The sequence below is a fragment of the Phoca vitulina genome, unplaced genomic scaffold, assembly GCF_004348235.1.
Source record: "Phoca vitulina isolate PV1807 unplaced genomic scaffold, GSC_HSeal_1.0 scaffold19, whole genome shotgun sequence".
NCBI lineage: Eukaryota > Metazoa > Chordata > Mammalia > Carnivora > Phocidae > Phoca > Phoca vitulina.
The window spans coordinates 15071725-15083165 of record NW_022589722.1 but is presented as its reverse complement, the minus strand read 5'-3'; the positions used below and the strand labels follow the sequence as shown (position 1 = coordinate 15083165).

The window sequence follows — 11441 nt, the reverse complement described above, 5'->3', positions numbered from 1 at the left end:
AGCCTGCTTCCTGGTTCACAGGAGGCCGTCTTGTGTCCTCAAGCAGAAGGGGTAAGGAAGCTCTCTGGGTCTCTTTTATAAGGCACGAAGCCCATTTGGGAGAGCTCTTCCTTCCAAAGAACCTGCCTCCAAATACCATCACACTGGGGATTACGTTTCAACATATGATTTTGGGGAGGATGCAAACATTGTTTATGCCAGAAGGCCAGACTACATTTGCAGATGGCCAATAACATTACCTTCACTTAGTCTGCCATGTTTTTAAGAATCCCTGAGGGATGAAGGACACCAGGAGGACACAAAAAGGGCCATGGTACAAATCAAATAGGGTAGGCTCCAGGAAGCTCTCGGCCTCGACTGAAGATAGCCCATGTAGTCTAGGAAGCTCTCCTGTGTCATGGTAATACAGATGGGATATGTATGAACCTGCCAAGCAGGAAGTTAAGAAACAGGGTTTCCTTCTTCATTCCTGATGGAATGTTGAGAACAAACCATAGCTTTCAAGTCCTGGTTCCTCTCTGGATTTATTTGCTAGTCTCTATCCTTTATCAAAATCTTTTTCTTTTCTTTTTCTCCAATTGTTCCAGCCTGGTGTTAGCTGGGCTAGTTCAAGGGAAGAGGAAGTCTTGTTTCGAAGTTGGGCCAGAGAGTGGTAACAAGGCAAGAGCACCTTCTTGTGGCTGAGTAGCAGGTAGCAAGAAACGTTAGCTCCTGGACCTACCCCAGGGGAGAAATGCCAGGAAATGCTTTGTGAAGTATAAGCTTTGGAGTTCTCTTATCATTAAGGTAGGTCTTTTTTTCCTTAGATCATTTCTTTAGCACCACAGGGTTTCAGACCATGAGGTCTGAAGTGCAAAGAAAATAGTTTTTTTTAAATCATGAATGTATTTTAGCATGAAGACTATCATATGCAATTTTGTTGTCACTAAAGCCATCAGATATGTTAGAGTGGTATTTTTTTTTGCCTTAGTGTATGACAGGAAAACAATATTTAAATCAATATAGGTCAAATAATCTCTACTAGCATTGTTTATCTAAAAGTGTTGCATAAACAATAGTAAGAGCAAGGACATTTCGTCTGTACTTTCAAATGGGGCTCGATCATTTACAAGTCGTTCACTGGCAGCTTTTTTTCACCAAGTCTGTACAGATTATAATCTATTTAATAAAAGATTAGAAACAATGAAGTTAATTGTTTTTTCCTCTCCAGCATTTGCTTTAAGAGAAAAATCTTGAAATTGGTAGGGATTTCTGATGCCAGGGAATCATGAAATGTAAGAGAATATTTAGCAATCAGGGTGGCTTAGCTCATGATAATCAGCATATGGACAATTATAATTTGCATTCCAGTTACTGAAGCTGAGAAAGCCTTGCTCAGGTTGAACATACGGTGAGTAGAAGATCTCTTTTTCTAAGAAATAAGATGGAGAGAGTCTTTGGAGAATGGCTTCACTGAATTGGTAAGTTAGCTTTCTTCGGATTTTGGTGATTTCCCCAGTTCTTCCATAATTCCTCAGTGCTCTGGCCATTTTCTGGTAAGTCATGGTCTTCCGGTTGCCTTTTCTTTTCCCCCAAAGTTGGGCAAGTTTTTCTTTGTTTTTTGACACAAACTGAAAGATGCCTTTGGTTTTATCTACCCACTGAATACAAGATGCCATCTCAGGATTACACAGGGATTCATGAAGGTATTCGAACAGTCGGAGCTTCTTCCTGCCTAAAATTGAGAAAAACAATGTCATACTCCACCATGGCTATGCACAAGGAAACAGCCTCAAGAAGGGTTTGTTGAGTGCCTACTAAATTCAAAGCTGCATTGGGACTTGAAAGTCAGAGCTCTGTTTGGCCTAACTGAAGTTTCAGTTGGACCTTGCTTTGTTGGGGATGTTGTAAAAATTTTTGTACTGTCCTTCACTGGAAAAGGAAAGCCTGGTGCCTTTTTATCCAAGTCTGCCATCTGTCAGGTGGTCTTTCTTCACCATTAAATCTTGAACTACTAGTTCTATGTCGTATGTTAGAACAACGAAACTGAGCAAAATGAACTGCAAAGTTTAGTGGTTTTAAATAAAGAGAAGCCTCAAAAGCCATTTTCAGAAAGCAAATCATTTGAAAAGGCTTTATTCAAATAGTCAAGTCAAATGAGGTAAGGAATGTGAAAGTATTTTATAAAATGCAAAATAGTATTCAAATATAAAGTAATATGAGTAAAATTAATAACAAAGACTTAGGTAAAAAAAAAAAACTGGTCTACATAGTTATGCAAAAAATAAAGAATAGAAAAAACTGGAGTGGAAATGCCACCTTCATTGCCATCTTCATGACATTTTGACATCATTTATGAGCAATGACAACGGGCATTGTGGTTATTTTTCATTGCTGTGAAATAAAAGGGTACCACCAGAGTTTATCTCTTTAGGAATACAGCCCTATATTTCAGAATGTCTAGACAGAAAACTTCAAGAGGATTTGTTGTGATTTTTGTTAAGTTGATTGGATGTCTTTGGCCTAACATAGAACAAAGGGGACAGCCCATTTTGTGACTTCTGAATTGGCCTGTAAATATGATGCCTTACCAGATCTATCAGTAGCTAACACATTCATGGCCAAATTCCCTTTTCCCCTAGAGAGAGTGGAATAGTGGATTCCCAAACTGCTTTGAACAGTCTCTGGGGAGTAATACTCTTGCATCAGTCATCATTCATCCTAAAACCTCAAAGGTTTTTAAGATTATCTTTTTGTGGTTGTATTATCTCGAAATTACAAATTGAGAAATGAAAGGGACTTACCAAAAAACACATCATCAATTAAAAGTCACAGCCTTAAACTTTGTCTCTTATCCAGTGGTCAAACCAATGATAATGGATCCTCACCTTTTAAAATTTGTTCTCAGTTTTGAAAAAATATTTCAATTTTTATTAAAATATGATGTGGGGCTCCTGGGTGGCTTAGTTGTTAAGCATCTGCCTTCAGCTCAGGTCATGATCCCAGGGTCCTGGGATTGAGCCACACATTGGGCTCCCTGCTCCTCAGGAAGCCTGCTTCTCCCTCTCCCACTCCCCTTGCTTGTGTTCCCTCTCTCGCTGTCTGTCAAATAAATAAAATCTTAAAAAAAAAAAAAAAGTATGATGTGCTCAGAGTAAAAGATTCAAACAAAAGCACAAAGTGAAAGTAAAATTCCAGTCTATTCTACTACATATTTTAAAAAATTTAAAAAATTTGAATATAAACATACACACATCCTTTAAAAATACCAGTGGTGGGACACCTGGGTGGCTCAGTCGGTTAAGCGCCTGCCTTCGGTTCAGGTAATGATCCCAGAGTCCTGGGATCGAGTCCCACATCAGGCTCCTTGCTTAGCACGGAGCCTGCTTCTCCCTCTCTCTCCCTCTGCTTGTGCTCTCTGTCAAATAAATAAAATCTTTAAAAAAATAAATAAAAATACCAGTGGTATCATATTATTTTGCAGTTTTTTTCAGTAATTAATATATCTTAAATCAGAGAACAATACAGAAATTAGCTATAGATGGGTAAAATACCCAGCTGTTGAAGTAACAACAGTTACTTCCGGGACTTAACTTGGGAAGAAAGAAGGAACACTTCAACTTTAAATAATGTGCATTATTACTTTTAAATCATGGAATTAAAAAGAATTAAAACAAACAATTTACTTTAGAGGGGTTTTTTTTGTTTAAGATTTTTATTTATTTGACAGAGAGAGAAAGCACAAGCAGGGGGAGCGGCAAGCAGAGGGAGAGGGGGAAGCAGGCTCCTCGCCAAACAGGAGCCTAATGCGGGACTCGATCCCAGGACCCCAGGATCGTGACCGGAGCTGAAGGCAGCCGCTTAATCGACCGAGCCACGCAGGCACCCTAGAGTTCTTTCTTTATCAACGCATTAAGATATGCCTTCTTGCCTTTTAACAACTATGTGTTCTGTTTTATGCATGTACTATTTTTCTCTGGATAATGAATCCCCAAATAATTTTGAAATTTCATTCTGTTTCAAATGTATCCCTGTTTCAGGTGGAAGATGAAACTTTAAAAACAGAAAATGGTGGGTGATATGGCCCATACTGGCAAAGCTTTACAACATAAAACATCAATGAAAAGATAGACTTTACATCCTGGAGTTTATAGTTAGTTAAAAAAATAATAGTAATAGTGACAAGCTAAACACTTGGACTGAGGTAGAAGTGTTATTCTTCTTATATTAAATTACTACTAGTAACAGTTCAATATTCAATACCAATATTCAGTGATACAGATTTATTTTACGTGTGTGATTTTATGCATTATTCTTTGCTGGATTAGATTATTGCTGAATATTTAGAATTTTGTTCTAGGATACAGTATTCTAGGATGCAGATATAGGAACAAAACTAATTTTCAAAAAAAATATTCATTGAAAATAATTTAGAAATTATGATATGAAAAAAATTTCATTGTAAAATTATGATGCATCTTACACAGCTCTGTACCTTATACACAGACAGATGCAGTAGGTAAGTTCCATTCTTTTCCTTCAACAAACAACATTGCAAGGAACATCCTAATGTGTATAGTACACACACACACACACACCCCCTATGGTCTCTTGAGAAATTATCCAGTGCCAGGCTATGAGTGTAATGCTTTACATGGACTTTCTCATTTAATTTTTACAGCAATCTTACAATGTTTGTACAATTATCATTATTTGTTCTTTGAATGAGGACACTGTGGTACAAAAAGTTAAGTGATCTTCCCAGGCTCGCACAATTAATCCAGAGTTCACACTCAGTCACTCAGTTATATAGTCCCTAAGAGTCGAAAGATAAATTTAAGTCTTTGGTAGTTATTGCCAAATTGCCTTACAAAACTTTGTACCAATTTACACTCCCTCCAATAGCACATGTGCCCGTGTGTGGCCCACAACACAGCCATCAGAGGCTACTATCCTTCTTTATCACTTTGCTCACTGTTAGGTGAGATCACCACCATCTTCAATTTATGAAATCAAGGTTTCAAATTTATGAAATATTGAAATTATTATGAAACTTCATTTGCAGGAAACTTAATGGAGAAGACAACTTCTATACTAAGGCCTTCATGATTAGGGTTAAGACTGCTAAAACAACTTATGGAAAAGTTCCCCTTTCTATACCCCAAATATAGACACATTATTCTTGAATATAGATTTATTTGAGTGAAGTGATACTTTGCAGCTTCACATTTTTATGAAGCAATAGGAAGGCTCACCCAAGATGAATGACTTGGAGTGGTTCAGTCTGTCAGAGGTAAATTATTCTTAATCACAATACTATAATATTTTGCAAATGCAGTTCTAAACTCAGATATGAAATCCCTTTAAAGTTGATTTGAAGAAGATTTGGTTCTTTTACCTGTAAAGAGAGTGATGGATCCACATACCTTTTCCTCCCTTTTGATGGAGAACAGCAGGTTGTACCAGTTGGTTTTCAGGGATATTTGGCAGAGATTGATGAGTATTTCCTTCAAAATAGAGGTCCGCAGCACTGTTCTATATAAATAATGCAGCAGGATGTTAAGTGGGACTTTCCATGTGGCCCCCAGTTGATGGCTAAAGTCAAAAGCTGAGGACAAAAAGAGTGCTAAGCGTCTCCCAAATTCTAAAAAGCATAATCCTCAACTGTAGCCAGATATCTCCCAGGGCAGAACTAGCCTCAAACCCACATAGAGAGAGGACCAAGGGATGGAAGGTACTCTTTGGCTTTGTGAAGACTTTCATATCATCCCTTCCCTGTAAGAAAGAAGAGGGGGTTGCTTCCTTCCTTCTCCCTAAAAATACCAGGAAGAAAATTTTAAAGAATTATCAGTACAAAATTGAAGTGCCAGCAAAAAGGGGAAGAAGATGGGCTTCCATTCCTCTGTTGGATGCCCATCTGGGCAAGAGGAGACAAGAGAAAGATGACAGTCAAGGGAGGGCAGAGCCAAGAGATGGGACAGGAGGAAGCAGCCTGAGCTGTTACCATTACATATGGCAAGGATATGTAGGTCTCCATGGGTTAATTCGACAAAGATGGACTTGAGCCACCTTACCATACCCCCTAAGAGACTTCCCAGCAGGCAAGGAGTCCCCCCCAGCCACAAGAGGCTGTGATATATACTGGGGAGTGGGAGTTGAAGGGGAAGCAGGGTTGCCAGATTTAGCAAATAAAAATATCCGCATGCTGTATTTTACCTGGCAACCCTAAGTAAGGTAGAAGAGGTTAAGCTGGAACCCAAATTCCCTGTTCAAAGAAATGTCCTGTGGAGAGGCCTTAACAGAACAATTTAGAGGGTCAGGGAAAGGACATTTGACATAGCATGGTTGAAGGTAATGACTGAAGAAAAAAAAAAAAGAAAAAAGAAAAAGCATTTCAAATTTACACCACACCACATGGCATTAAGAAATAAAATACAAGGGCGCCTGGGTGGTGCAGTCCATTAAGCGTCTTACTCTTGGTTTTGGCTCAGGTCATGATCTCAGGATCATGGGATTGAGCCCTGCATCAGGCTCTGTGCTGAGTGCAGAGTCTGCTTGAGTTTCTCTCTCCCTCTCCCTCTGCCCCTTGCCCAACTCACTCACTCTCTCTCTCTCAAATAAAGAAATAAATCTTTAAAAAAAGCAAAAGAAAATAATACAAAGATGGTGGGGACACTTTGTTTGCAGGGAGCTATAACAATATCCATGAGTTGGTCCAAGACGTGTAGCTAGCTCTGAGCTTGGGAAGGGAAACAGCAGGTTAATACAAGATTGTAGGTAAAGCCAGTGCAGGGGAAGTTTGGACTCTGCCCTATGGCTTATAGGGGAACCATACTTTTTTGCAATTTTCCAGGTGGACGAGAAGCAGTAATGTGAGAACCCTAAAAACACATCTTTCTAGAAGTCATTCAAACCCTCTGATGCTGGATGGAGAGCAATGACAGAGAGCAGTTTCCTTCTTGACAGCCTTGCTGAGGATCACCCATGTTGACTGTCAAATTCACAGCACTGATGTCTGTGAGTGTTCTCACAGTCACCGCTGCCTCTAAGCTGGGTTTCAGCAAGCTTACACCAAGTGGAAGGCAGGTGTGAATAGGGAATTTGCCTGTTACTGGGAGATTGGTCTACTGGTACATGTACTCACTATCACTGTTCTCCAATTATAGACAGGTTCCTCTGTAGGCAGCACACCATAGCAGTTGGAATATCCTCTGACATGAGAGCAGTGGTTGATGAAAGCCAGGTAATTTTTGTAATCTAATTTAAAAACAGAAAAAGAAACTCCAAAAGTCAAAGTTTACAATTGCATGTGTGTGTGCAATGTGTATGATGTTTACATATGCATATATGCTTATATATGTGGTTGCTTCATCATGTGTTCTCTATCACTTTGCATTTCCCTACATTTATTGCATTATACTGGTTATCTTTTACATATCCCATTTCCCTTACTGGAGCACATGTTCCTTGCAAGCAGAGATCCCATGATTTCTTTTATCTTGGAACTTCCTGAAACACCCTGTGTAAACTCAATAGGCAAGATACCTGTATTTCACCTACACTATCTTTCACAGTCTATAGGGCAATGGGTGAGGAATAATAAGAATATTTACTCTCAAAAGAAAAGAATGTTCTTCTGAGTAGAATATCTCTTGTATGGAAGGTCTATAAGATAAAGTAGAATAACCAAAAAGCCCACTCTGAACAGTTAAAATTATCTATTAGATAAATATCAACCAGTATGCTTAACAGCAAATAATTTTATGTGCTAGTATTCCTATGTGGAATGTCATTCTCTATATTCTTGCATTTTCATATGTGACACTTTAAATTTATGTAGGCTAGGTAACCCTGGAAGCTTTTTGCCTTTGTTAGAATAAACCCTAGATGCACTACATTAAAATGGTCTTCTCTGTTCTAATACGTCTGTGTGCCCAAGAAGCCATTTGATTACCACTAAAAGAAGGGACTGACGACATCTTTACCTGGGGAGTACTGAAGATCTCCGGTTGAATGTTGCCTCAGCACCTCAAAAGCATCCTCAAAGGCTTGTCCCAGCTTGTCTTGTTCAACACAGGACTGCTGCAACAATGGCAGAACCCTCAAGTTATGAAATTATCAATTGAACTTAATCTTTCTGATATAAAGGAGGGTTTCTCACCCACGACACTATTGACACGTAAGATTAGGTAAGTCTTTGCTGCGAAGGGCTGTCCTGTGCATTGTAGAAAATCTAACAGCCATCAACAGATGAATGGATAAAGAAGATGTGGTATATATATATACAATGGAATATTATGCAGCCATCAAAAGGAATGAGATCTTGCCATTTGCAACGACGTGGATGGAACTGGAGAGTATTATGCTGAACGAAATAAGTCAAACAGAGAAAGACATGTATCATATGACCTCACTGATATGAGGAATTCTTAATCTCAGGAAACAAACTGAGGGTTGCTGGAGTGGGGGGTGGGGTGGGAGGGATGGGGTGACTGGGTGATGGACACTGGGGAGGGTATGTGTTCTGGTAAGCGCTGTGAATTGTGCAAGACTGTTGAATCTCAGATCTGTACCTCTGAAACAAATAATGCAATATATGTTAAGAAAGAAAAAAAGAAGAAGAAGAATGTAGCAGGAGGGGAAGAATGAAGGGGGGGAAATCGGAGGGGGAGAAGAACCATGAGAGACGATGGACTCTGAAAAACAAACTGAGGGTTCTAGAGGGGAGAGGGGTGGGAGGATGGGTTAGCCTGGTGATGGGTATTGAGGAGGGCACGTTCTGCATGGAGCACTGGGTGTTATGCACAAACAATGAATCATGGAACACTATATCTAAAACTAATGATGTAATGTATGGGGATTAACATAACAATAAAAAATTATATAATTAAAAAAAAAAGAAGTAGAACATTAAAAAAAAAAAAAAGAAAAGAAAATCTAACAGCATCCCTGGTCTCTACCCACTCACTGGATGCCAGCAGCACTCTCTCAACCCTGGTTGAGATCCACTGCTCTATAATATACAATATTTAGAGAACAGTATTCATTCTAGGGTATAGTATTTAACATTCTCATAAAATTTTAGTAAGGAGTTTTATAGCAGGAGACTGATTTGAAAGAGGGATCAAGAAAATACCTTTAATGAAACAATCTGAATCACTGCTTAAAATGGAATGCTCTTAATTTCAAAAGCATGTCCCCAAGATGTAAAATTAAACTTTTTTTTTTTTTAAGATTTTAATGTATTTGAGACCCAGAGAAAGTGTGTGTGAGCGGGGAGGGACAAAGGGGGAGGGAGGAAGAATCTGAAGCAGACTCCATACTGAGCATGGAGCCTGAAGCGGGGCTGGATCCCACCACCGTTGAGACCATGACCCAAGCTAAAACCAGGAGTCGGACCCTTAACAGACTGAGCCACCCAGGCGCCCCCAAATTGAACTGTTTTGCAAACCATTTCATGCCCTTATAATCTAATCCATATATTTTATTTTCAAAATGGAGGACATTCATCCTTCAAAGAGGATGCTCATCCTCCAAAGAAGATTAAAATGCCAACTTACCATGCTTCATGAATATATTGACAATTCTGAAAAAGATTAATAAACAAAATTAATAGTGTATTTAATTTGCCTATGAATTAAAAGATCTTACTCAAAGTATTTTCTGAAAATACCTTGTAGGAACCAAAAGTACCATCTGAAGTCTCTTTAATGAGTACACATTTTTCTTCTTATAAAATTGCCTACAAACTTTTTTTTTTGCTTTTCTATTATTACAAAACTTTTTAAATGTTAAAATAGCTAAATAGAGTTAATTACCTAAACTGCTTAACTTACAAGAGAATATAAAAGTAACTCAGGAGAACACTTAAGTATTTCAAAATTCTTTTAAGAATTAAAGTATTTAAGGGGTGCCTGGCTGGCTGAGTCAGTAGAGCATGCGACTCTTGATCTTGGGGTTGTGAGTTTGAACACCACATTGGGTGTAAAGATTACTTAAAAATAAAATCTTAATAAAAATTCTGAAAATCAGAATCCTTTTTACCTTAGCATAGTTCTCCATTTATATTGGTGATTTCCTTTTTTTTCCCCCCCAATCTTTCTGGTGTCAACCTACTGAGAATCTGGTGAAAGATAGGCTTTTTCTCTCTTGAAATGTGAATCTACATTACAAATAAAATTTACCCTATAAAACCCAGCCATTGACTTTTTAAAATCCTAGGATAAGAACCCTGGTCTACTTTCTTATCCATGTAAGTTAGATATTGTTTTAAATAAACAGTGATAAAAACAAAACAAACATTAAATGGTTTTTAAAAGATGTAAGTTCTATAGAACTAAAAACAAATCTACATAACACGAAAGAGCATGTGGGGGGTCCAACACTGCTTATCATTTTATTTAGCACAAGCAACTGTTTACACAAGTTATCATTTACCCTGCAAACAGTGAGTTTACTCGTTAATACTGTAGAATACAAAGAGATGATATAATCTAACACACTATTACTATACATATCCATCAATATAATAATTACATCAATATAATATGTCAGCAGACACTGAAATTCTATTCTGCTCTTCAAAATCACTATGCCATGTCAGTTCAAAGAAAATATGAGAAAAAAAATCCCTAAAAAAGGTAGGTAACTATGTAAGGTGATGCAAGTGTTAACTAATCTTATTGTGGTTATAATTTCGTAATATATTCGTATGTCAAATCATCACATTTTCCACCTAAACTTGTATCTCAAAAAAGCTGGAAGACAACTTTCCAATGTGAGAGATGTTGAACATTTTAGCAAAAACTTAAGGGAAAAAAAGAAAGAAAACCCATAAATCACGCCTGGGCTATGATCCCTAATGATTATCATCAGTATATGTATTTTTAAAAAGCCATGTCAATGACTTTCAATTAACTATGCCTCAACTCATAAGCACCAAAACAAATGAGTGTTGTAGTTTGAATCGAATACTTAAATGCCTTTAACTAAAATACTCCACAAAATTATCACAACAATCACAACTCTTAAAAGTAGCAAACCCAAAGGGAAGAAAAAAGCTCAAAAACGCTATTGATCACTTCAATTGCTTAATATTTCTTGTATCTGAACAATCAATATGAGAAACATTCTTTAGGGCAAAGGAGAAAATTATCACAAGGTATTTTGAAAAACAGAGGCTAAACACTTACCAGGAAGACACTTCAACCCTTTACAAAGATGTTTCATTAATATCAGAATCGTTAAGACAGAACTGTCAAGAACTCACTGGCAGAGTTGCATTAAATAGCTGTTTTTAAGGAAGTGCTACAAAAGGGGATTTTTTTTAAAAGATACAGTGTACTCATGATGTCTATTTCACGATACAGCCAATAGACAACAGGGGCTATTATTTTGAAGAGACATGTTGAAGTTTATATCCCGTGGGCCAAAAGCATCCAAACAAACCCCATGATTCCCCG

The 11441-nt window shown here is 37.8% G+C and overlaps 1 protein-coding gene across 1 annotated transcript; it reads right to left on the bottom strand.

The window, feature by feature from the left end:
* Positions 1-1286: 1286 nt before the first annotated feature.
* SPIC (Spi-C transcription factor) lies at positions 1287-11229 on the bottom strand. The gene is made up of 6 exons (XM_032416134.1): positions 11172-11229; positions 9540-9565; positions 7965-8061; positions 7124-7236; positions 5406-5514; positions 1287-1714 (listed from the first exon to the last, which is right to left on the bottom strand). The coding sequence occupies exons 2-6, from the start codon at positions 9540-9542 to the stop codon at positions 1287-1289; spliced, it is 750 nt and encodes a 249-aa protein (XP_032272025.1). The 5' UTR covers positions 9543-9565; positions 11172-11229.
* Positions 11230-11441: the final 212 nt, after the last annotated feature.